The sequence below is a fragment of the Agelaius phoeniceus genome, chromosome 23 (genome assembly GCF_051311805.1).
Source record: "Agelaius phoeniceus isolate bAgePho1 chromosome 23, bAgePho1.hap1, whole genome shotgun sequence".
NCBI lineage: Eukaryota > Metazoa > Chordata > Aves > Passeriformes > Icteridae > Agelaius > Agelaius phoeniceus.
Window position 1 is genome coordinate 5,494,161 of NC_135287.1, and position 25,580 is coordinate 5,519,740.

The 25,580-nt window shown below is 53.6% G+C and overlaps 2 protein-coding genes across 4 annotated transcripts in view; both read right to left on the reverse strand.

Annotated features, from left to right (window-relative positions):
• Nucleotides 1-12,767, reverse strand: part of SORL1 (sortilin related receptor 1) — a 55,362-nt gene extending 42,595 nt beyond the window's left edge. For both annotated transcript variants that reach the window (XM_077189828.1, XM_054647478.2), the window contains exons 1-5: nucleotides 12,475-12,767; nucleotides 2,229-2,345; nucleotides 1,820-1,945; nucleotides 1,374-1,535; nucleotides 63-130 (exon numbers count right to left, since the gene is read on the reverse strand). In XM_077189828.1, the coding sequence (XP_077045943.1) occupies nucleotides 63-130; nucleotides 1,374-1,535; nucleotides 1,820-1,945; nucleotides 2,229-2,345; nucleotides 12,475-12,687 (686 nt within the window). In that variant the 5' untranslated portion in view covers nucleotides 12,688-12,767. The remainder of the gene's footprint in view (nucleotides 1-62; nucleotides 131-1,373; nucleotides 1,536-1,819; nucleotides 1,946-2,228; nucleotides 2,346-12,474) is intronic.
• A 5,191-nt stretch (nucleotides 12,768-17,958) lies between these two features.
• SC5D (sterol-C5-desaturase) lies at nucleotides 17,959-22,454 on the reverse strand. Of its 2 annotated transcripts, none has more exons than XM_054647480.2 (5): nucleotides 22,319-22,454; nucleotides 21,542-21,759; nucleotides 20,563-20,695; nucleotides 20,048-20,148; nucleotides 17,959-19,177 (listed from the first exon to the last, which is right to left on the reverse strand). In XM_054647480.2, exons 2-5 carry the CDS (start codon nucleotides 21,749-21,751, stop codon nucleotides 18,713-18,715), a joined length of 909 nt encoding a protein of 302 aa, XP_054503455.1. In that variant the 5' UTR covers nucleotides 21,752-21,759; nucleotides 22,319-22,454; the 3' UTR covers nucleotides 17,959-18,712. The 2 variants fall into 2 exon arrangements, with proteins under 2 accessions (XP_054503455.1, XP_077046090.1); XM_077189975.1 differs by lacking the exon at nucleotides 22,319-22,454 and adding an exon at nucleotides 21,959-22,144.
• Nucleotides 22,455-25,580: the final 3,126 nt, after the last annotated feature.

Genomic DNA, 25,580 nt, shown 5'->3' on the forward strand with positions numbered 1-25,580 from the left:
TTTCACAGTGCAGGAGAAGTGTCTTCTTCTCTTGAACGACAGGAGCTGGGTGCAGTACATACCAAGAAAAGGACTTCACGTGCTCCTGAATCATTATCCAGGTCTGGCCAAAGTCATCTGATTTCCAGAGCTGCAACAACAAAGGGGAGAGATGCCAGTAGGACTGGGACACAAACAGACCCAATCCTTCAAGAGACCCAGTGTGTCCATCCATGGCTACTCCCAGGACTTTTCATGGAGTAGCTCATTTTCATGTGGCAGCTCCTGGAGCAACAGCAAACTTCCTGTTAATAATAGATAACCCAAACAGCAAAAATAGCATCCTTTAGCCTTCTACCAGAAGGATTTCCCACTATTTCACCTCCAGGTTTTATTCACTGTGTCTATCTGAAGGTGCTGTAATTATTTTCAATCTTTACCCAACAACTCCATAGGGGAAAAAAAAAAAAGTGTTTGTATTCCAGCAGCAATTTGTTATTCAGGACCCAAAGGCAAACCACAGGCCCACATGAAACACTGCAGAGGTCACCCTGCCTCAGCTGCCAGTGCTCTGTGGTGAGTTATGACCACAGTGGTTGGGGTGATGGATGTGGTTGGGAGTAGCGTGAATGGAGGAGAAAGGAAGGGAAATAAGACAGGCAGCCTGCAGGTATTGTGTCCTCATTCTCCAGGGGTGAGAACAGGACAGACTGCAGGGAAGGGAGTGACCTGGCAGATTTGGACAGCTCTGCATGTGAGATCAGACTCCTGAACGGCCAGAGTGTCACAGGCATCTTTTATGAAAAACCCTTTCCTTAGGATTGTTCCTCCTGAGAAGCTGAGAGGCCTCAGGAACAAAATGCAAACAATGGTTATCTGCTGCTGTGGAATGCAACAGGTGCATCTGGGATTGGGCTCATGTGGTTGTTTCTAATTAATGGCCAATCACAGTCCAGCTGGCTCGGACTCTCTGTCTGAGCCACAAGCCTTTGTTATGATTCCTTCTTTTTCTATTCTTAGCCAGCCTTCTGGTGAAATCCTTTCTTCTATACTTTTAATATAGTTTTAATATAATATATACCATAAAATAATAAATCAGCCTTGTGAAACATGGAGTCAGATCCTCGTCTCCTCCCTCATCCTCAGACCCCTGTGAACACGGTCACCTATTGTGTCCTCATTCTCCAGAGGCGAGAACAGGACAGACTGTAGGGAAGGGAGTGGCCTGGCAGGTTTGGACATCTCTGCATGTGAGATCAGACACCCTGAATGGCCAGAGCCTGAAGCCACACGGCCCTGCACGAGGCACGGTGGCTCTCAGCTGTGAGAGGCCACAGGAACATCCCAGCAGGGCAGGGTAGGATGCTGGTTCCCCACCTGGGCAAAGCGCTCACCTGTTTTTTAGGGTGAGACCTGTCGAAGCCCAAGAGGAGGTTGGGGTTCCTGCTGTGCAGGAGGAGGTCTGCTGCTCTGAAGGGGATGGAGAAGCCTTGGATGGTGTTGCAGAAGTCGGTGGTGATCCAGAGGTACGGGGCAAAGGCATCCACGAAGATATACTGGGGGTGGAGGGACAGACAGGGCAGAAGGTCAGAGCAGAGCTCAGGCTGGCAGCAATGAAGGTGCACGTCCCTGGGGAGCCTTTGGGAGGGCAAACTTTGGAGGAGAAGAATTTCCCACTCTCCCACCACACTCTGACCATCACCAAGGCACAAGAAGTGCCTGGCACACACCACCTCTGCCCCAGGGACACCCTAAGGTGTGTCCGGTCACCCTGAATGGCCAAAGCATGAAGATACCCCAACAACCTTTGTCCCTGTGACAGCAGGGACATCCCCCTCACCCTCTTGTTGTCAGCAGGGCTGTGGTAGAACTGGGCGATGGCCACCTCACTGCTGTTCCCCCCATCGAAGCTGAACCTCTCCGAAATCTTCTTAAAACTCTTCCCATAGTCATAGGACACGTAAACCTGCAAAGGAGAAGCCGCACAATGAGAAGCACAAAGTTCTGAGCTCCCTTCTGACAGATTTGGTGAAAACTCAGTGAGCTCCGAGGCAGGGAAAGATTTGAGATTTTCCCAACCATGCCTTGAACCCACGGGGCGGCACGGAGGATATTTAATATTTTTGTGCCTCTGAACCCAAGCTTGTGGGCTTTTTTTTGTGTCTCACGACACAAGAGCAAGCCAGGCTATAGCTCAGCAGCCACCACCACCTTGGTGCACCTGGAGAGGGCCAGGGTGTGTTACTTACATCGCTGTTTTTGGGGCCCAGCAAGGACAGGCTGTCCCTGGCCAAGGCCACAATCACGTTGCTCTTCTCTCCTGCCCAGTGAACGACCATCTGATTGTGGGAATCATTGAGGCTGACCTGCAATGCCAAGGAAAAGGACACCCTGAGGCACAGCCTCACCCACAGGGACAGCAAACATCCTCCCATGCCACCCTTCCTTGGAAATACCAGACTTTGGGAAAACTCATTCACCGCAGCATTCCTCCTGAACATGTTGGCAGAATGTGCCTAAAAGGGTAAATTTTCCCTTTATTCTTCCTCAGACAAACAGGATTCAGGGGATGATGAGAATGAAAACTCAAACCAAGGACTGGGAAGTGTTTTCAAATCCAGGCTGATGAGGCCACAGGGAAGCAGAGGGCCAGGCACCCATCCCTTCTCTCTGGTGACCAGTGGCAGCACTCAAGGGACTGCCTTGAGCTGCTTCAGGGCAGGTTTAGCTGGATATCAGGGAAGGTTCTTCCCCCAGAGGGTGCTGGGGACTCCCCAGAGAATGGGCACAGCCTCAGGAGCTCCAGGAGCATTTGGACACTGCTCCCAGGGATGCTCAGGGTGGGATTGCTGGGGTGTCTGTGCAGGGCACAGCCCCAAGAGCTCCAGGAGTGTTTGGATATTGCTCCCAGGGATGCTCAGGGTGGCATTGTTGGGGTCTCAGCCCCAGGAGCTCCAGGAGCATTTGGACACTGCTCCCAGGGATGCTCAGGGTGGCATTGTTCGGGTTTCTGTGCAGGGCCAAGGGCTGGCTCCCTTGCAGCCCAGGATATTCCATGTTTCCCTGCTGGTTTCCAGCACACACGGGGCCGTGCACAATCCCGTTATTCCCGTGTGAGCTGTATCTGCCAGCCCAGCGCTGGTTTCTATGGGGAAGCTCTCGCAGCAGCAGCACAGGGGGAGCTGACAGTGCAGGACAAACCCTCTGTGGCTGTCAGCAGCCAGCAGGGACAGCCAGGAGAGCCGGGAGAGCAGCTCAGGCCGGCCATGGATGCAGCAGGGCAGTGCGTGCCTGAGCCCTCGCACGCCACAGCTCAGCCCAGGGCTCTAACCCCGGAGCTGGGGCCTTGGGAAGCTGTAAAAATACAGGGATAAGCCCTTCTTAGGCTTGATAGCCTGCAGCTCTCACTGAGCCCGGGATCAGCAAGCAGCACTGTCTGGAGAAGGGGCTGCTTTAACCTCCAGCAAGCCAAACACTTGGAAAAACAAGGACTTTATTCTGGAAGAAAAAAACGGGCAGGGAGGGGGGGGGAGAGAGCCAAGTAGAAACCCTCAAATCCCTCTTATGCAATAGGCTCACAGGAGAGGAAAGTGAAACGACCCCAAGCCTGGCAGGGAGCATCCCCTGGGGGCTGGAGAATACCCCTAGCTGAAGCATCTCTGGGGCTGGAGCATCCCCAGGGGCCCAAACATGCTGGGGGTTGGAGCATCTCCAGGGCTGGAGCATCCCGGGGGTTGGAGCATCCCTCTGGGGGCTGGAGAATACCCCTGGCTGAAGCATCTCCGGGGCTGGAGCATCCCCCGGGGCCCGAACATGCTGGGGGTTGGAGCATCCCCAGAGCTGGAACATCCCCCTGGTACCCGAGCATCCCCCAGGACAAGAGCATCCCCTGGGGGCCTGAACATGCCGGGGGTTGGAGCATCCCCCAGGGCTGGAGCATTCCCCAGGCCCGGAGCATCCCCCTGGCCCCGATCATTCCCCGGGGCCCGAGCATCCCCCTGGGGCCCAATCATCCCCCGGGGCCGCAGCATTCCCCAGCAGGGACCCCCCCCCTCCACTGGGCAAACCCCGCCGGAGCTCCCGGCTCCAAGCACGGCTCAGATTTAGGTCAGCCATCAGCAGCAGCTACAAAGCCAGGCAGCCAGAGCCCTGCGTGCCCGCCAGAAAAGAAAACAAAATAAAAATTAAAAGGAAGAGACGCTGTTTGAGGATGCAGGGAAACAGGCCAGAGGAGGAGGAGGAATTACTGCTGCTCACTGAGACAGCCTGGGGTGTGGAACTGAGCTCTGCCCTCCCTGTCCCCCTCCCCTGCTCTGGAAGCAGAATAACCCCGTTTAAATCTCCCACAGCTCTGTTGGTTATTTTGGGTGCAGCTTTTTTGGTGGCCAGGCTGGAGCTGGGCACTGTTAGAACACAAACTTGGCCCTTTAGAGCCTCCCAGCCAAGAGGGGTTTGTTACTACCTCAGTATGAACTTTAACAGTACTTCTCTGGGGGTTTTTCCACAAGAAATCCAACACTTGGAGTTTCAAAAGCAGGAAAACCAGAGGAGACTCTTACCTGCACCTTGATTTGACCTCAGCAGCAAACCTCCTCTGCATCTTTTTTATTCTTGCAAGATAAAGCAGACAAGCCAAGATCCCTTTCTGGGAGACTTAAGAAGGGAAGGGAAACCCAGAAACGAGGCAGGGGCAACGTGTTTGGGTTCAGGGGGCCCAGCTGAGCCTTGTTAGCCCTTGAGGAGCTGAAGCAGTTTGAGCTTGGCAGAGTCCCTATATAAAGGCAAACTGGAGGCAGGCAAGGTTTGGCTCCCTGGCAGGATGGAGAAGAGCTCAGCAGGAAGGGTTGGAGCAGCTGGAGAAGCTCTTACTAGAGGGTGTAAAGCAGGAGAAAGCAACACAAGGATGCTGTAAGTCTCCTGGGAAGGGGTTGTACGGCATTGGTTGGGTTTATGAGCGTCACACTTTTGTTTTTTGCTGCCTTGCAGCCCTTCAGGGCTCTGAGGGGACCCAGGTGGCTCAGGGGAGCACCAAACAGGACCCCAGAGCCAGCAGCTGATGTCCCATTAACCAGGATGGGCTTTGGGGAGTAACTTTGGCATGAGGCTGCTGTTGGGGACCCTGTCCTGCTGCTGTGGCACTGTCACAGCGTCCCCACCTCCCCTGGCAGGGGACAGCTGCCTGGGGAACTGGTGTAACCTCCTCCATTTGCCTAATGGAAACAGCATTTAGCATAAATTCCACTTAATGGAGAAGTGTTTTGGTCTTTGCCAAGTGATTAAGTATATATGAAATATGCATGAAATTCTAATTTGCCCTCCTAATATGCAAGGTGCCAAATGAAGTCCAGGAGGGGAAAAGTGGAGCCAAGACACAGCAGAGGCTGTAATGGAGTCAATGTTTCTGCCTTTGCTGTGAGTGTATTTCTTTGTTAACAGCACCTTCCAACAAATGAATGCCCTGCAGGAATGGGACAGGATGAGGACAGCCCTGGAGGGGCCACCTGAGCCCAGGTATGAGCTCCTGGGATGCATCTGGGGCCTGGGAGCTCCAGGCTGGGCTGGCAGAGGGAATTTCTGGGAGCTGAGGTGGAAGTGTTGCCCTGCTGAGCCTGGAGAAGTGATGGAAATCAGGAATTGAGTGCAGTGCTGACTCCTTGAGTGCCCAGGGCTGGGATAGGAGCCCTGTCCATGTTCTCTGGCAGCTGAACTTCCAGCTTCCCTGCCTGTCTCATCCCTCTTAGTTGCCTGTGCCCAGATTTGGAGTTTGGAGAAGGATTTTGGTTGTGGAGGTGGCTCACCCCTGGTATGTGACAAATGTGAAGAATGCCAGCTTTGGGAGCTGGAGATGAGGGTTTGAATCCTTTCTTCCTGAGATAGGATGGTGGGCTAACTCTAAGAAGGGGTTTAGTCTTCAATCTTTGGCTTACAAGGCCAATGCTTTTATAAAATATTAGAGTTAATTAGAGTTTGAGCAGTTTATTCTCTAGGGTGGCTGCAAGGGGGAATAGAAGCAGGGGGATTGTGAAGCAGGTGAATGAGGCTGGTTGGCCAAAGATGGTGAATGGGTGCAGGCTGGCCAGGGGGTGGGTGACTGGCAGGCACAGCCCTTCCCTCTAAATGCCAGCCCCAGAGCCCCTGCTCTGTGAGGGAAGCCTGACTTCTCCCTGCAGCAATCCCACTGCTGCCTGTGGTGAGCTGCCAGCAGAAATCTCGTGTGCTGGTGACTTGTAACAGCAGTGACAAGTGACAGGACAGCACCAGGGGCTACCCTTGGTGTCCAGCAGGCCTGGGAGCTTGCTGTGTGTGTCCCTGGGTTTGCTTTGCTGAGGATTAATGCTCCAGCTCCAGGGCTGGCACTGCAGCTCAGGGTGGGTGCTCAGGATTCCTCGGGAGGAGATGAACTGGGACAGCTCAGGGCTGTCACATCTTTTATGAAAAACCCTTTCCTTAGGATTGTTCCTCCTGAGAAGCTGAGAGGCCTCAGGAACAAAATGCAAACAATGGTTATCTGCTGCTGTGGAATGCAACAGGTGCATTGGGATTGGGCTCATGTGGTTGTTTCTAATTAATGGCCAATCACAGCCCAGCTGGCTCAGACAGAGAGCCGAGCCAAAAGCCTTTGCTATCATTCCTTCTTTTTCTATTCTTAGCCAGCCTTCTGAAGAAATCCTTTTTTTCTATTCTTTTAGTATAGTTTTAATATAATATATATCATAAAATAATAAATCAGCCTTCTGAACCATGGAGTCAGATCCTTGTCTCTTCCCTCATCCTCAGACCCCGGTGAACACAGTCACACAGGGCTGCAAAACTGAGAGCAGAACAAAGATTCCAAGGGTCACCGGGGTGTTTTCCCATCCTCACAGTGACCTACAAACAAATGCAGTTCCTAGGGCATTTCTGAATAGTTAATGAGTTATCAGTGCTGTGTGATAAGCGAGGCTGGCAGAGAGCAAGGATCCTGAGCTGCTCTGAAACCACCCAGGTGCTGCCATCAGCTCAGATCACAGCTCCAGAGCTGCCAGAACACATGTGGAGAAGGGGAATGGGTGAAATATTCTGATCCCAGTAGCTGGTGGGGCTGCAGAAGGGGTCAGAAGCTCGGGTAGCACAGGGTAGAACAAGAGAGGGTGCTCTGCCCGTGCTCCTCCTCATTCCAGCTCTCTGGAAGCTGCAGAGGACAAGTGCCAGGCCTTTGGTGCCCATCCCCTGTCTTCCCCCTGGCAGGGCTGGTGCGGGAGCCTGGTCCCAGAGTGCCAGGGGTGGCTCCTGGCAGGGTCCCAGAGTGCCAGGGGTGGCTCCTGTCCCCAGAACAGCCCCAGAGTGCCAGGGGTGGCTCCTGGCAGGGTCCCAGAGTGCCAGGGGTGGCTCCTGGCAGGGTCCCAGAGTGCCAGGGGTGGCTCCTGTCCCCAGAACAGCCCCAGAGTGCTGGGATGGCTCCTGTCCCCAGCCCCAGAGTGCCAGGGGTGGCTCCTGCTCCTGGCAGGGTCCCAGAGTGCCAGGGGTGGCTCCCGCTCCCAGCAGAGCCCCAGAGTGCCAGGGGTGGCTCCTGTCCCCAGCCCCAGAGTGCCAGGGGTGGCTCCTGTCCCCAGAACAGCCCCAGAGTGCCAGGGGTGGCTCCTGTCCCCAGCCCCAGAGTGCCAGGGGTGGTTCCTGTCCCCAGAACAGTCCCAGAGTGCCAGGGGTGGCTCCTGTCCCCAGCCCCAGAGTGCCAGAGATGGCTCCTGCTCCTGGGTGGCTCCTGTCCCCAGCCCCAGAGTGCCAGGGATGGCTCCTGCTCCTGGCAGGGTCCCAGAGTGCCAGGGGTGGCTCCTGTCCCCAGCCCCAGAGTGCCAGGGGTGGCTCCTGTCCCCAGCCCCAGAGTGCCAGAGATGGCTCCTGGGTGGCTCCTGGCAGGGTCCCAGAGTGCCAGGGGTGGCTCTTTCTCCCAGCACGCCGCGTTCCCTGCACGCTCCCACTAAAGCTCCATTTCTGCACCTTCTGCTCTGCTCCTGAGCATCTGCTGCCAGCCCTGCCAGGAGAGCTGGAAATGCAGCCTGTGCCTGCCGTGGAGCCGCTCGTGGCTCGGACTGAAAATGCCAGGGTCTGAAATCGTTGATATGAAACACGGGTGAGTCATTTCGCAGAGTGCCAGGCCCGGTGTTAATTTGGTTAATACTGAAATCATCTGCTTGCAGGGCTGTTTTCTCTCTGCCACCACCAAGAGAGCTCTCCCCGAGCTGTTGTTTCCAGGAGAATGGGAAAGGGAGGGGAGGAGGAGGATTGGGGTCAGGGCAGGAATCCAGAAACAACCCCAGGAACAACCTCAATTGATAGAGGGGCAGGGATGTGATGGGAATGGAGGGTTCCCCAGCAGATTTGGCAATCTGATGAATTTTACTCCCCCATAACGAGGGAAGAAGGCTGCAGAAGAGGTCCAAAGTGTGCCATGAGCTTGGCATGGCAGCTCTGGAAAGCCTGAGCCATGCCCCTGGGACACCACAGCACTCACAGGATCCGTGAGGAATCTGCTGGAGGGGAAAAACAATGAATAAAACCACAAATACCTCTCTCAGCCATTGTGGTGCCAGGAGCAGGAACTGTGTGGCTTCCAGGGATCAAGCTGTGGCAAAAAGCAAATGCCAGGAGCATGGAAACCTTCTCAGGGTGGCCATGAAAGACCCAGCAATGGGAAGGAAGGTCTCCTAACACAGAGGAGGAGGAAAAGGACACGGCTGGGACAGGGCACCTCCAGAAGGTTAAAGTCTGATCTGGGAAGGCTCTGCCAGGCTGGCAAGGCCGGTCAAAATTGAGCATGGTTCCATTGTGATGGGGCATGACTGATGTCTGCGCTCCCAGGGCTGGATGGAGCCCGCCCTGCAGAGCAATCTGTGCCTCCCCTGGGAGCAGCAGGGCTCTCTGCCAGCTCTGCACGATGGAGAGGAGGTGATCTGAGCTCTCCCTCAGCACAGAAGGGTGGGCAGGGTCAAGGTCAGTGGTGGGCTGATGAGAGGTCAGGCCGTAGTGAATGGGCTGGAAATGATGAACACTCGGTGGCTTTCCCCAAAGGCAGGATGAGTTATCATCAGGAAATGGGGAGGTTGGGAGCGAAAAGAGAGTTCTCCCCCAGAAAAATGATGTGAGGGCAGGCACTAACACTGGCTCCGGGGACAGGGAGGCACAGAGGTGACAGCACAGGGAGAGGCTCAAGCCCTGCAGCGACAGCAGAGAGGGGAATTGGCTGCCCCAGGAGCCACCAGCACTCAGAGAAGATGTCCTTTGTCCTAGCGTGGCTTAAGGCAAAGATTTCTTGTGAGCTGTGTGCTTTGGGGGGTGGCTTTGGATAAACCTTTTCCAAAGAAGGGGGAGGGATGCAGCCAAGGTCAGAGATGTTTTAGCAGTGTGAATGCTCCCACAACTCCCCTCAGCACCCGCAGACCCAATCTGGGCTCCTGCCCCAGCATTTTTCCTGTCCCTGTGCCACAGCCACGACACAACAGCCTCTCCACACCCCTCCCATGGTCACCCCTCAGCCCAGCACACACAGGCACCCAGAGGGGCTGCTTTGCTCTCCTGTGTTTGTTGTATTCCCTGCGGTTCGGGGCTGGTTCACACCCAGCAGCCAGGATCAGTGTGGGATGGTGGAAATGGCAGATCCTGGAGCCAGGCCCTGTTTATGTGAGTTAGATATTAGGAAAAAGTATTTTCCAGAAAGGGTGATAAAGTTCTGGAATGTTCTGCCCAGGGAGGTGGTGCAGTCCCCATCCCTGGGTGTGTTTAACAAAGCCTGGATGTGGCTCTGGGTGCCAGGGTTGAGTTGAGGGGTTGGGGCTGGGCTGGACTGGGTGATCTTTAGGGTCTCTTCCAACCCAGTGATTGTGTGAATTCTGTGTTGCCAGGTCTGAGCTGGGCTGTGTGGGCAGGAGCACAAAGGCTGAGAGGGGACAGGAGGGTGAGTGCCAGCCCAGCCCCTGTGCTGGGGCCAGCAGCTCGTGCCAGGAGGATGAGGTGCCACGCTTGGGGAAGGGGTTCAGGGAGCCCTGCTGGCCCCAAGGGTGAAGTTTTCTTGCCCTGGGGATGCTTCTCTGCTGCCAGTGGCATCCTGGAAAAGTCCTGTCTCGTGCCTGCTTCAAACAGTCTGTCCATTGTAACCCTCACCAACAATCCCACAGAGGTGAGGGCTGTGCAAGGGAACAAAACCTGCTCTGTCTCGAAGCTGACAGACTCGAGTCAGGCATTTGGTCTCCTGATTGCTGCTGCTTTGGAATCAGAAAAAAACAAGGAGAAGCCACAAAGGGGGTTAAGCTGCTGGTCCTGTTATCTGGGGATGTTCCTGGGAAGTTTTGCTGCAGCCTGCCCAGCAAGGATGTGCTCAGCAGTGAGGGTCCAAATAAAAATATCCAAGTTACATCTTGTGCTTTGGTGTCCAAGGCAAGAGGGCTCTGAGCCTGTCCCTGACAGTGCTGAGTAAGCTGTGTTTGGCTCCTGAGGAGCTACAAAGGCTTTGGATGTTCTTGCCCTGCTCGTTTCCAGACAGAGCGATGCCTCCCTCCCTCTGCTCCCCTGATGACATCAGCCCCACCAGCAGCAAACCCTGCTCTCCCCAGCCCCTGAGCTGAGCCTGGCCTCTCAGCTCTGCCCCCAGCCTGCTTCAGAGAGCCAGGGAAGGGCAGGGAGTTTTGGGGCACGAGCCAGAGCGTAGCATATGGCCAAGTGACCTGCCAAAGGCACGGGAGTGGGATGTGTCCCAGATCAGGGACTGCAGTGACACCGCACGAGGATGCTGGCTCCAAGCTCTGCCCCTTGTGCTGATGGCCCTGGCAGGGGAGTGCTTGGACTGCACTTTGATTTTCTGCTGCTGTTGGAGAGCCAGGGAGCTGGGGGAGGGGGGTCACGGGGATTGTTGGGTGCTTGTGACCAGGCACGAGACCCCTGAGCACGGTGCTGCACGGCTTTTCCGGCTTGCCAGGCATTAGGAACTTGTGTGGTCAGGTCTGTAACGCAGCCCAGGGCACACAGGCTCCCTCTTGCCCCTTTTATTGAGGCAGAGCCCTGATTTGAAGCCCTGTGGCACTTGAGAGAACTCAGAAATGCTGTTTAGTGCTGAGCAACTCGTCCTGGTGACACACCTGGGCTGTCAAATCTGTGTCCTGCCCCGCAGCAGAGGAAGGAACGGGTGCTGTGTGCTCTGCTGCCAGTGAGAGCAACTCCATTCCCCAGGCAAATCCCTCCTGGAAGCTCGAGGCAATGAGAAAATCCCCAACAGTGGCAAACTGTTGAACTCCCACTGCTTCCTATTAGTCCTGGTCTGGATTGTGGCAGGGTCACTGCACCCTCCTGGGTCTGCAGCTCCTGTGCAGGTGACAGGGACATCCCTGCTGGAGCTGCTCTCTACCTGGCAGGATGGAAGGCACGGGGAGACAGAAGGGAAAGTGCCACCAATGTCTTGCCGTGGATGAGAGACAAGTGTCATGTTTTCTTCTAAAATGGGGTAGCTGTGTTATGCTAAAAACAGCCAAACGCTGAGGAGGTAGAGGAGGCGAAGCAGATTTTCAAGGGGAGGAGGAACAGCTTTTCCCTAAACAAGGGAACAGAAGGGCTTTAGGAGCAGCACCAGCCCTGCATGTGCCCCTCCAGCAGCTCCAGGGCCAGCCCTGCCTCGTGACTGGCTCCTTCTGATCCTACAAGTAGCAAAAAGGGGAAATTATAGAGCACCAGGGGGGAAAGCACCGTCCAAGGAGGCAAAGGCAGATGTCACTGAGGGCTCAAAGCCTCTCCTCAAGTGTGCCATGTCCCTCCCAAACAGCATTTTGGGCACGTGATGGGGACACGGGCAGTGTCAGCAAGGAGGATCAAATAGGGCAGAGAAGTGCAGACAGCTTGTGGGTACATCAAAAATAAAGCAGAACCTTTAAAAAGCTGAAGCTTTCCCCAGCCAAGAGTCCGAGTGTAATTTGTCATCACCACCCAAAAGAGATGGAAAAGAAGGGCTGAGGGGGAGCCTTCGTGGTCCTGGCAGCAAAACTTGCCAGTGCATCGAGCCCGAGCAGGGATACTTTCAGAAATAGCAGTTTCTGTGTTTTCCTGCCGCGAGCGGCTCTGCTCCCCTCCTTTCCCGAGGGTCAGCGGAGGATGGCTGGGGCACGCCAGGAGCCCTGATCGCGGGGAAGGAAGGACACGGTGCCTCGCACGGAGCCATGGTTTCCCCCGGCGTCACCTCCCCCTGCCCAGCTCACGGCGAGCATCCCCGGCTCACGGCGCTGCTGCCCGCAGGGAATCTCCGTCCCTTCCCGGGGATGCCCGGCCCCAATCCCCGCCGCGTGCCCTTGGCTGCTCCCTCCGAGCCCGCGGGGATGCGGGGATGGAGAGCCGCGAACCCCCGCACCGACCCCTGCCCGGGCGCGACCCCCGGGGCAGGCTGTGGAGCGGGGGGGGGTGATGGTGATGATGATGATGATGGAGCTCGGGGCCCGAGCGGTGTCCGTGCCCCCCGCGGCAGCCGCGCTGCGGGCTCACCTGTCCGTACACCTGGATGGGCTCGGGCGGGCGCGGCGCGGCGCGGCGGCCCCGCGGGGGCTCGGCGGGGGCCCCCGGGGCGCGGAGCAGCAGCGGCGGCGGCGAGCGGGCGGCGAGCGGCACCGGCAGCAGCAGCAGCAGCGGGAGGAGAGGCAGCAGCCGGCGCGGGAGCGGGCAGGCACGGCCGGCCCCGCCGCAGCTCCGTGTCGCCATGTTCGTGCCGCCGGGGCCGGGCGGAGCGGAGCCGAGCGGGGCCGAGCGGGGCCGGGAGGAGCGGCAGCCGCGCCGCCGCCCGGAGAGAATGTGCATGGGCAGCGAGCGCCGCCGCTGCGAGCCCCCCCCGCGGGCACGGAGGCTCGGGCCCCCTCCCCTCTTCTCGCCTCTTCTCGCCTCCTTCTCGCTCTTTTCTTCCCTCTTCTTCTTTTTCGGCCTCTTCGTCTTTTTCGGCCTCTCCGGAGGATGCTCGGCTTCCCGAGCTTCACGAGATGCAGTGAAATAAGTTCTGGTGGATTTCTGTGTAATGGACTAAAGCTCGGACCCCCTCGCCTCCTTCTCGCTCTTTTCTTCCCTCTTCTTCTTTTCTTCCCTCTCCGTCTTTTTCGGCCTCTCCGGAGGATGCTCGGCTCCCCAGCGAGATGCAGGGAAATAAGTTCTTGTGGATTTCTGTGAAATGGGTTAAAGCTCGGGCCCCCTCCCCTCTTGTCGTCTCCTTCTCTCTCTTTTCTTCCCTCTTCTTCGTTTCCTTCCCTCTTCTTCTTTTTCTTGCCTCTCCGTCTTTTTCGGCCTCTCCAGAGGATGCTCGGCTCTCCCTGACGAGATGCAGTGAAATAAATTCTGGTGGATTTCTGTGAAGTGGACTAAAACTCGGGCCCCCTCCCCTCTTCTCGCCTCCTTCTCGCTCGTTTCTTCCCTCTTCTTCTTTTTCTTCCTCTCCTTCTTTTTCGGCCTCTCCGGAGGATGCTCGGCTCCCTGAGCTTCATGAGATGCAGTGAAATAAGTTCTGGTGGATTTCTGTGAAATGGGTTAAAGCTCGGGCCCCTCTCCCTGCATCTCCTCTCCCTCTCCTTTCCCCTGCTCTTTCTCCTCTCCCTCTCCTTTCCCCTGCTCTTTCTTCTCTTCTTCTTTTTTCTCCCTCTCCCTCTCTTCATGTTGAGATAACAAGTGAAGTGAAACAATAAGTGAAATAATAAGTTCAAGTTAATTTCTGTGAAATGGAGTAAAGAGAAATGAAGCAGCTGGAAATCGAGTTGAAGAGAGCAAGAGTGAATGAAAGGAAATTGTGTTGAAGTGAAGAAGCTGTTTAGGAGTGTGTGGAGTGACAGGGTAAAGGGGAAAGGCTTCAAACTGGCAAAGAGCAGGGGTAGATTGGATGTTAGGAAGGCATTCCTCCCTGAGAGGGTGGTGAGACCCTGGCACAGGTTGCCCAGAGAAGCTCTGGCTGCCCCTGGATCCCTGCAATTGTCCAAGGCTGGGTTGGATGTGCCTTGGAGCAACCTGGGACAGTGGAAAGCGTCTCAATTTCTGCCGCGTTTTTACCTGGGCAGAGCTGGGAAGGTGAGCAAGACATGGTGGGAGTAGGAGGCCAGAAACCCTCAGGGTCTCTCCAGGGCCTTCTGCCCCCTCTCCCAGCCATGGCAGGTGGGTTTGAGCTGTGCCAGTGCCCGTGTGCTTCCCACAGAACACTTGGCACAGGCAGCACGCCCATAACTCACCAAAGGGCAGGAGGTGATGCTTGGCTGGTTGTGCAGGGACAGCACAGGGCTGATGCCAGTGGCCACAACTCTGATTTATTGGGGCAGCTCAAAGTGCTGGGCTCCCAGGTGTGGGGATTCCCCTGGAGCCGCTCCCCTGGTCACTGTGCATCCCAAGAGGCACAGCTCACCTTTGCTGCCATCTCCCAGTGTCATTTTGTCATTTCCCAGGGTCATTTGAATCTCCTGCCTCAAATCCTTGCTCCCCCATCCTGCCCTGCAGGAGCCCAGCGTTTTGAGCAGCCCCAATAAATCAGAATTGTGCCCACTGGCATCAGCCCTGTGCTGTCCCTGCATAGCCAACCAAGCCTCATCTCCTGCACTGGTGGGTTTTTTGGGCATGATTTTGCTGCTAAGGAATGGGCTCAGGCAATTTCTTAGCAGCTCAGGTGGGTTTTAGTGTTGGTTAATCATCAGTGAACTTATTTCTTATTGTGAGATAGGATTAGGAGAAAGGTAAAGCAGGTTCAAACTATAACAGGAATAGAGTAAGAAATAGGAGGAAATGAGAAATTGTCTTTGCTGAGGTGCTAAATGGAGGAAAATGGTGTTTGGGGGGTTTGCTGTCCCTGAGGTACTGAGAACACACTGATGGCTTTCAATCCCTCTGCCTCTCATGCACCATTCAACAAAATAAAAAAGGATGTTGCCCAGCAGTGAAGGAATGGGAGCCTGTAAATCCCATGGACAGCCCCAAGGCAATCTTGCTGCCCCTCATTCCACTCGCTTTAATAGCAGGAACATTGTCCAGAGCCTTCCCCGAGGTGCTTTCACCTAGAAACCCACTTAGTGTATTTCAATTATCGGGTCAATACAATGATAAACCCTCCTAACAAGGCTCTTAGAGGTCTTGGCTCAGAGTGATGTCCCCCTGGAGGACAGGAGGTCACCGTGGCTCTGGGCAGAGTCACTGAGGGATTTTTGTTGTGTGGGAATCCCTGCAGGCAGCTGCTCTCTGGGCCAGACGAGAAGGACTCAAAAAGGACCTGGAGATGAGGAATTGTAGTGATTTTGATTTGTTAATTTTAGATTTTTTTTTAAATTTTGAGATTTTGCCATTAATGTGTTGATGAGTGTGGTGGGTTTTAGTGTTGGTTAATCATTTGTGCATTTATTTCTTGTTGTGAGATAGGAGAAAGGTAAAGTCCTTCTCATCTCTGGGCCAGATGAGAAGGACTCGAAAAGGACCTGGAGATGAGGAATTGTAGTAATTTTGGTTTGTTAATTTTAGATTTTTTTTTTTTAATTTTGAGATTTTGCCACTAATGTGTTGATGAGTGTGGTGGGTTTTAGTGTTGGTTAATCATTAGTGTATTTATTTCTTTTTGTGAGATAGGCAAAGCAGGTTCAAACTAGAAACAGGAATAAAGTAAGAAATAGGAGGAAATGAGGAACTGCCTTTGCTGAGTGCTAAGTGGAGGAAAATGGTGTTTGGGGGGTTTGCTGTGTCTCTTCCAGCCCTTTTTTCACGCTTCTTGCAGGGTGTAAGAAGGGTCCCTGTGCCCCTGTGAGCTCCCCATGGTGGGCACAGGGTGGGAGCTTCAGCCAGGAGCTCCTGGGTGAGCCCAGCCCTGGTAAATGCTCACAGATGAATGGCTCTTTCTTTGTGCAGGGAAACACACGTTTCCCTTGCCAAGGTATTTTTATTTTTTTTGTTGCAAAGGGGAGAGAGGAACAGTGCAGAGTTTATTTTAGGGTCCATCTGGATTTCATCAGCAGCAAAAGCTGTGAACTCCAGGAGCAAGGTGAGGAGCCCCTGGCCCCCTGGTTTTCCTTCCCCTCTTCCTTGAGACCTTTCCCTGTCTCAGCTTTAGAGGTCCCAGAGGGTTTGGGGGACTGGGGGGCTGGAACAGCCATTCCCACAAAGCCTCACTGAGAGAGTAAAGCTGCTTAAAGGAGCCATTGCTGGTTGCTGGAGCTGAATCAAGGAACCAAAGACAGCATCCCGCCCATGGCAGTGGCCTCAGGGCCTTCCTCGGAGGATGATGATGGTTGTAGTGTTTCCTGCAGGGCTCAGGGCTGTGCCAGAGGCACCCAATTGCTGCATTCCCACACCACGGGGTCACTTGGTGTGCTGGGGGCTCTCTGAGGGCGATGTTCAGTGTGTGGTACAGACGTGTGGGGGTGAAAGGAGGGAAGGAAATGCTCTGTGTGGGGTGGGACAGGGCAGCTCTTGCAGAAAAATCAGCAGAAAAGGCTCTGATGCCAGGAAAACCGTGAGGAATGGGGTCATGGGACAGGAGCAGGGACAGCCCATGTGTGTCCCTATGAGAGCCCTGGGGGAATGAAGAGGAGTGTCACCCGACTCTTTTAAGATTTTCTAAGCCTCCTGATGTTGACTTTCCTGTAAGGAACTTTCTCACACGCTTCCTGTAAATAACTGATTGCTTTGTGTTCCTTTATGAAGGAGGAGAAAGTTGATGGGCTGTTGGGCTGTCCAGTGTCATTGGAGAGGTGGCACTGTCACCCTCCAATCCACTGCCACTCTTGGAAAACTAGAAATGTTGGAGTCAGAAAAAAAACTTCCCTTTTTCTCTACACCTTGAGAACAGCGCTGTGCGCTTGTGTTCTTTCGTGTCCTATAGCGACGGAGGAGGAGGAGGAGGAGGAGGAGGAAGGGCATCCACGCAGGTGCAGCTCCAGCGATGGCTGTGGTGAGCAACATCCCCATCTTGTGGCAACAGCAGCACCAGGGGAGCAGAGCCAGAGCTGCCGGAGCCCCAAGGCCACCGGGGGGATGTGACAGCCCTGGCAGGGGCTGTGTGACCGGCAGGACACGACCCGCCCGTGCCCGGGGCCTGCAGATCCGCCCCGGGGCAGCGCCAGGCCGAAGGGCCGGGGGAGGGTGCACTGGGCACAGAGTGGTGCAATTTCATCCCTGGACTTCAGTTATCGGGTCAATACAATGATAAACCCTCCTAACAAGGCTTTTAGAGGTCTTGACTCAGAGTGATGTCCCCCTGGAGGACAGGAGGTCACCGTGGCTCTGGGCAGAGTCACTGAGGGAGTTTTGTTGTGTGGGAATGAAGATGTAGTGCCCTGTGAGGGTCACTGTCTGTCCCAAAGCTGCCAGGATGGGGTGCCCAGGTGGGAGGATGGGGTTTTGAGAACCCTGGGGCCTTTCCAAGAGTGGATTGGGAATCAGGGTGGCCAAGGCCTGTGATGTTGTCACCGTGTTTGATCTGGGCTGTGCCTTGACCCCAGGTTAATCAGCACACAGGGGTCAGGGGTGCTGTCCATGTGGGGAGAGCGGGTTGGGCTGGTGAAAACATGAAGGCAGAGTGTGACTGTGCTGGCAGGACGTGGGGCAGGTGTCCCTTGTGCTCCCCGGGTGCCACAGGTGTGCTGGTGTGGCCTTGGCCTGGGGACAGCTGAGGCTGCATGATGAGCAGGGGGGCTGTCAGCACTGCAAGGGACTCACAGAGGGGCTGTCACCACAGCAAGGGACTCCAGAAGGGTCTCCATCCCCAGCAAGGGCTCCAGGGACTGGTGAAACTGGGGGAGCAGGGGGTGGGAAAGCACAGGTGTCACTGTGCAGGGACACGGTCACACCTGAGGAGGTTTGGGCCACTGGAGGTGGCTCTGGCCACTCTGGCTGTGTTTTGCCCATCTTCTGCTGTTTTGGCCCAAATTTGCTGCCAGCACAGCACAGCTCTGTGCCAAGCCCCTCATGGGTGCTGTAGGGCAGAAATAGGCTGCCCCAGGAGCCAAGGAGAAGGGAGCAAACAGCAGGCAAGTTGGCAATTGAGATTTATTAAACACGGGTCACCCCAAAGGTGGGGTGACCAGATTTCAGCAGGAAACACACAGGCCCTTAAGGGGGAAGCTGGCCACGAACCCTTGAGTGAGGAGAAGCCCCTGCCCCTCACATCTGGGTGCCTGGGCCTTCTCTCTTCCCCCTCAGTGTTCTCAGAGAGACCCACAAGACTCAAAGCCTGCTTCTGTCCTACAGGCATGGTGCTTCCATGGGACATCCCCGGGCAAGAGGAAGGAGGTTGAGTGCAAGAAGTCCCACCAAGGGAGCAATCAGAAGAAGCCACACCACCTCCAAAAGGTAGGCTTTTCTTCCAAAATACAGCTTGTCCCAATGAACACCATGATGGGAAAAATGAATCACCAACAAAGGGGAGCAGCAGTGGAACAAAGACCCTGCCACGAGCCACATTAATTTGTGCCACGTTACTGTTCTATTTGTGCCATGTTATTCTTCTTGCAAAGCATCAGCACAGCACTAAAGCAGCGCAGGGACCTTAGCAGAGATCCAAAGGGAGCTGGGATGGGAAGCAGTAGGAAAACCAGGACAGATCTGTGGTGTGGAGCAAGGCCAGGTGCTGCCGTTTTGGGAGCGGGGCAGGTCGGATGCTCACCAAAAATCACCCCACGCTGGTCACATCAGCAGGGACTCTTTGTCCGTGGGAAACAGTCTTGGGTGGCTGGTGAGGAATGGGACAAGATCCAGCCAGAGGAGGGACACGCTCAGAGGAAGCCTACTCAGTCTTGGAGGCCACGGTGCCATTGGATGCTCCTGGGTCTTTCTTGGAGGCCCCGATGCCGTTGGACGCTCCTGGATCTTTCTCTCGGAGCTTGCGCAAATAATCGTGGGGGCCTTTGCCCTCAAAGGACGTGGGGCTCTTGTAAGAACCCCCAATCTTGTCCCAGAGGGTGAAGTACTGCCCGTAGTTGTAGTCAAAGTACAGGTGGTGGTCGGTGTGGTGGGCAGAGCCGTTGATGATGTGCCGCAGCAGCCGCGGCACGCGGTAATCGCCGTCGTGGATGGAGATGGTCCAGACGTTGACGAAGATGTAGAGGCCCAGGTAGGTGACTTTGTGCAGGGGGAACAGGAAGGGGTAGATGTGGTAGGGCAGGCTCTGCATGAAGCCATCCACGGGGTGGAAGGCGTGGCTGGCGAAGGGCGTGGCGATCTTCCACAGGTGGTGGGGCTTGTGAAAGCGCTGCGGGGACACGGGGCTGTCAGTCGGGGTGGGACCTCTTAGAGGGTCCCCAGAGCCAGATTCATGGCCCCAGGGGATGCTGTTTGAGCCACCACCACCCAAACTGAGAGGGGGACATGTGCCCTAAAGGGCTCCCAGCTTGACATCTTCAGTGTCATGCTGTTTATAAGCTACAAGAACATAAAATTTGGTGGGTGATTGGTTGATGATTTATGACCATGGTGTCACAGACATCTTTTATGAAAAATCCTTTCCTTAGGATTTTTCCTCCTGAGAAGCTAAAAGGCCTCAGGAACAAAATGCAAACAATGGTTATCTGCTGCTGTGGAATGCAACAGGTGCATCTGGGATTGGGCTCATGTGGTTGTTTCTAATTCATGGCCAATCACAGTCCAGCTGGCTTGGACTCTCTGTCGGAGCCACAAGCCTTTGTTATCATTCTTTCTTTTTCTATTCTTAGCCAGCCTTCTGAGGAAATACTTTCTTCTATTCTTTTAGTATAGTTTTAATATAATATATATCATAAAATAATAAATCAAGCCTTCTGAAACATGGAGTCAGGTCCTCCTCTCTTCCCTCATCCTAAGACCCCTGTGAACATGGTCACATCATGGTTTGTATTTTTGTTTGGTTTTTTGGGGGGTGGGTCAGTTCTGGGGTTAATTCTATGTTTGTTTGGGGGTGGTTATGGAGTGATGATGACAGTTGGTTATTGGTTTTGATACTAGGAAATATAGAGGAAGGATAATTGAAAGTGTATTGATGACCATCACATGGTGAAGCCTTGTTCAGCCATTCCCACCTGAGCTTGGAAATGTCACCAGAGCAGGACAAGGACTCTTGTCCAGAGCCCCCTGTCCCATCCCATACCTTATAGAACAGCTTGTGGTGGAGACCACGGTGTATCCAGTAGATGCCCATGTCAGTGAAGAAGAGGAAGGACAGCATGCTGAGGAAGACACCAGACCAGCCTGGGGGGACAGACAGGGTGGCACATCAGGAGGCTGTGAGGGTCTCCACAATGGTCCTCGTGGTGGGAGACACAGGTGAGTCATGCCAGAGTCTGCCCCACTGAGGTGACAGGCTCAGGCTGTCCCATGTGACTCAGGGCAGGTGAGTCAGGTGCTGTTTCACTGGGAGCCGTGCCAGGGAAGGGCAGGATCTCTTGTGGAGGGTGGAGTGTGTTAAGCAGGGGGACACGACCCTAAATGAGGGTGTCTGGGTACCTCCCCTACAGAGAACCTGGGCTTTTGGCTGACAGGCAGGGACAGCAGGTACCCAGGAGGATTTCCTGGGGCTGTCATCAGGAGAAATGGGGTCTGAGTGAGGTGACCCAGGTGGGGAGGGGCCCCTGCTGTGGCAGGGGGTGCAGGGAGGTCACTCACCATACGGGGAGTCCTCGATGTTGTCGTAGAGTTTGCTGTAGCCCCGCACCTCGGCGAAGAACAGGGCGACAGTGGGGACACTGATCCAGGGCAGGGAGCGCAGCGCGTAGGAGATCTCCCGGCTCACCTGGTTCTGTGGGGTGTGACAGCAGGGTCAGGGGGCACAGGGGACATTTCTGAGCTCACCTGGTTCTGTGGGGTGTGACAGCAGGGTCAGGGGCACAGGGGACATGTCCTGGTTCTGTGGGGTGTGACAACAGGGTCAGGGGGCACAGGGGACATTTCTGAGCTCACCTGGTTCTGTGGGGTGTGGCAAGAGGGGTAAAGGGGCACAGCGGACATTTCTGAGCTCACCTGGTTCTAGGTGGGGTGTGACAACAGGGTCAGGGGCACAGGGGACACTTCTACCTGGCTCTGTGGGGTGTGGCAAGAGGATTCAGGGGCACAGGGGACATTTCCAGGCTCACCTTGTTCCGTGGGGCCACCCTGGCATCTTGGCCACCCCTTTGTTGTGGCATCTGTGCCATGGTGTGGGACACAGGGTGCTGCTGATATGGGGACAGCTGTGCTCGAGCTGGGTGTTGGGGTCAGTGGGTTGTGGCACAGGGATGATGGAGGGCAAGAGCAGGCGGAGAGGGGTGGATGTGACAGCAGGGACACCCCGTGCCACACCACTGACAGGTGACATTTGGATGGACAAGGGGATGGGGAGGGGGACAGTGCCACACAGGGCATGGACAAGTGTCATAGACATCTTTTATGAAAAATCTTTTTCTTAGGATTTTTCCTCCCGAGAAGCTGAGAAGTCTCAGGAACAAAATGCAAACAACGATTACCTGCTGCTGTGGAATGCAACAGGTGGATCTGGGATTGGTCTCATGTGGTTGTTTCTAATTAATGACCAATCACAGTGAGCTTCCCCCATCCTCAGACCCCTGTGACCACAGTCACAGGCGAGCAGCCAGCAAGGAGCACCCACCTCCAGGAACTGGGGATGTTTCTTGAGCTCGTGGTCGAAGATGAAGTAGTAGCTGAAGGTGCCGAAGAGCAGGTAGAGGGTGAGAGCGCCCAGGTTGGTGATGACAAAAAGGCTGAGGAGCTGTCGGCACGGCTCGGCCTCGGGCCACCCCGCCGGGTACACGTAGGGCGTCAGGAGATGCCGGTCCGCGGCTTCCAGGACCAGATCCATGGTGGCTCCTGCGGGAAAAGGGATCGCTGTGAGCGAGGTGTCCCTGCCCAGCACGGGAAATCGGTGCCCGCCAGGACGTGGGCAGGGGTTGGCAGGGCTGGCATGCTGTCTGGCTGGCTGGATGGCCTCAGCCGGGACTGGGGAGCAGATCTGGGACACGCAGGGTGTGGGTGCGGAGCAGGGCAGACGCAGGAGTGGGGGACTCGCCTAATTCTGTGCGCTGGACTGCGGGAGGGGGCACTTAGGACAGGGGACCGCGGGCTGTGGGTGGCAGCGGGACGGGCGACAGGTGGCTGTGGGGTGCGGGATGTGGCTCTGGGCTGCGAATCCCCTTTGGGGGCAGCTCATGGGGCTCCGTTCCGAGCCCTGCGGGGCGATTCCCCGGGCAGGGTGGGCGGCCAAGGGGGCGGCACCGTGTCCGGGAGCCGCGAGTGGCCCGGCCAGCGGCGGGGACGGACGCGCGGGGAGCGCGGGGGCCGTGCCGGCGGTGCCCCCAGCCCGTGCCCCCCATCCCGGTACCCCAAATCCCCATCCCAAATCCCCATCCCGAACCCCCCATCCCGTTACCTGCCCGGGGTCCCGGAGCGGCGCGGGGCGGGGGCGGGGCGGGGGCGGGGCCGCGCGCGGTAGCGCCACGTGACGTCACTGGCGGAAGGGCTCGCGCCACCTCGGGCGGTGACGTCAGTGCGCAGAAAGGGGCGGAGTGATGGGCTGGGGGCGTAGCCATTGGCTGGGGCGTTTCGGGGCGTGGTTATGGGCGTAGTCTACTGTGGGCGTGGTCTGGGATGGGGCGTGGCCTGGGCGGGGCGTGCGGAGCGGTGCCGGAGGGGGAATTTTGGGGAAATTTGCGGAATTTTGGGGAATTCTGCCCGCTCCGAGCCCCTTCCCTGCTGTCCCCTCGGTTGTGAACAATATATATATATATATATATTTCCCAAATATATATAGAAATATATGTGTGCTTATATATATGTGTATATAGCTATCTATATATATATCTATATCTATATAGTTATAGTATATCTATATATCTATATATATTTCTATATAGATATCTATATAGAAATATAGATATATAGAGATATATATAAATGGATATCTAAATATCTATCTCTATCTATCTATATCTATATCTATCTATAAATATATATATATTTCTATATAAATATATATATAAATATAGAAATATCTATATAAATAGATATCTAGATATCTATATCTATCTATCTATATCTATATATATAAATATAAATATGTAGATATATATATATATAAATATATATAAATAGAGATCTATGTCTATATATCTATATTGATCTAAATATATAAGTATGTATATCTATATAGCTACAGATATAGAGATGATATAGGTAGATATAGATATAGATGACATAGATATATTTGGCACTCCAAAAAATTCCTTGTTTGATGCACATTTTTGTCCATCTGGGACAAATGCAGGATATTGATATGGAAAGATGATGGAGGGGAAAAAAATTGAAATCCATCATTGGTCCATGAGGAAATGCTGTGCAGAACTTTCATTCCTTCTGGAATTGTCTTTTTTCAGCCATTAAAATAAAATGGGTTTGGCCTCAGCTGGGGGAAATATTTGGTCTAAAAAGTTGTGCATAATTATTATTTCTCAATAAAAATTATTTTAAATCAGCCCTGTTTGCTCTTTTTATTAGAACTTAGAGACTTTTTTTTTGGTTTGGTACAAGTGTGGCTTCCACCAAATAATTGGGGTTTCTTATGGGGGTCATAACCCCAAAATGACCTGAAGTGACCCCAAAATTTTCTGCAAAGACCAACTTTGACCTCTAATAACCCCAATGACCTATAGTAACCCCAGATTTTAATTTTTGACCTCAAGTAACCCCAAAATGACCTCTAGTGACCCCAAATTTTAGTTTTTGACCTCAAGTAACCCCACAATGACCTCTAGTGACCCCAAATTTTAGGTTTTGACCTCAAGTAACCCCACAATGACCTATAGTAACCCCAAAAGTGACCTAAAGTAACCCCAAATTTTCAGGAGAGAGCAAGTTTGACCTCAAGTAACCCCAATGACCTATAGTAACCCCAAATTTTGGGTTTTGACCTCAAGTAACCCCAAAATGACCTCTAGTGACCCCGAATTTTAGTTTTTGACCTCAAGTAACCCCACAATGACCTCAAGTAACCCCAAAATGACCTATAGTAACCCCAAAAGTGACCTAAAGTAACCCCAAATTTTCAGGAGAGAGCAAGTTTGACCTCAGGTAACCCCAATGACCTATAGTAACCCCAGATTTTAATTTTTGACCTCAAGTAACCCCAAAATGACCTCTAGTGACCCCAAATTTTAGTTTTTGACCTCAAGTAACCCCACAATGACCTCTAGTAACCCCAAAATGACCTATAGTAACCCCAAAAGTGACCTAAAGTAACCCCAAATTTTCAGGAGAGAGCAAGTTTGACCTCAAGTAACCCCAATGACCTATAGTAACCTCAAATTTTAGGTTTTGACCTCAAGTAACCCCAAAATGACCTCTAATGACCCCAAATTTTAGTTTTTGACCTCAAGTAACCCCAAAATGACCTCTAGTAACCCCAAAATGACCTCTAATGACCCCAAATTTTAGTTTTTGACCTCTAGTAACCCCAAAATGACCTATAGTAACCCCAAAAGTGACCTAAAGTGACCCCAAATTTTCAGGAGAGAGCAAGTTTGACCTCAAGTAACCCCAATGACCTATAGTAACCCCAAATTCTAGGTTTTGACCTCTAGTAACCCCAAAATGACCTCTAGTAACCCCAAAATGACCTGAAATGACCCCAAAGTTTTCTGCAAAGACCAACTTTGACCTCTAATAACCCAAATGACCTTTAGTAACCCCCAATTTTAATTGTGGCCCTCTAGTAACCCACAAAATGGTGAAATTAATCCCAAAGTGCTCCATAGAGAGTGAGTTTGACCTTAGGAAACCCAAGCAAATTAAAATTGGGGGTTACTATAGGTCATTGGGGTTACTATAGGTCATTGGGGTTACTTGAGGTCAAACTCACTCTCGCCTGAAAATTTTGGGGTTACTTTAGGTCACTTTTGGGGTTACTTGGGGTCAAAAACTAAAATTTGGGGTTACTAGAGGTCATTTTGGGGTTACTTGAGGTCAAAAATTAAAATTTGGGGTTACTATAGGTCATTGGGGTTATTAGAGGTCAAAGTTGGTCTTTGCAGAAAACTTTGGGGTCATTTCAGGTCATTTTGGGGTCACTAGAGGTCATTGTGGGGTTACTTGAGGTCAAAAACTAAAATTTGGGGTCACTAGAGGTCATTTGGGGGTTACTTGAGGTCAAAACCTAAAATTTGGGGTTACTATAGGTCATTGGGGTTACTTGAGGTCAAACTTGCTCTCTCCTGAAAATTTGGGGTTACTTTAGGTCACTTTTGGGGTTACTAGAGGTCATTGTGGGGTTACTAGAGGTCATTGTGGGGTTACTAGAGGTCAATCCTTAAAATCTGGGGTTACTATAGGTCATTGGGGTTACTCTGGGTCATTGGGGTTATTGGAGTTCAAACTCTCTCCAGAAGACTTTGAGATTACTTGAGGTCACTTTTGGGGTTATTTAGGTCATTCGGGGATTACTGGAGGTCAAAAATGACAACTTGTGGTTCCTTCAGGCCCTCAGGGTTTCTTGAGCTCAAACTCACTCTCTCCACACACTTTGGGGTCACTTTGCATCTTTCTGGGGCTTACTTGATGTCAGTTCTGAATAATTTGGGGTTTCTCTTGCTCGTTTGGGTTCCTTAGAGTGAACAGAGTTATTCCTGACAAAGCTCCCA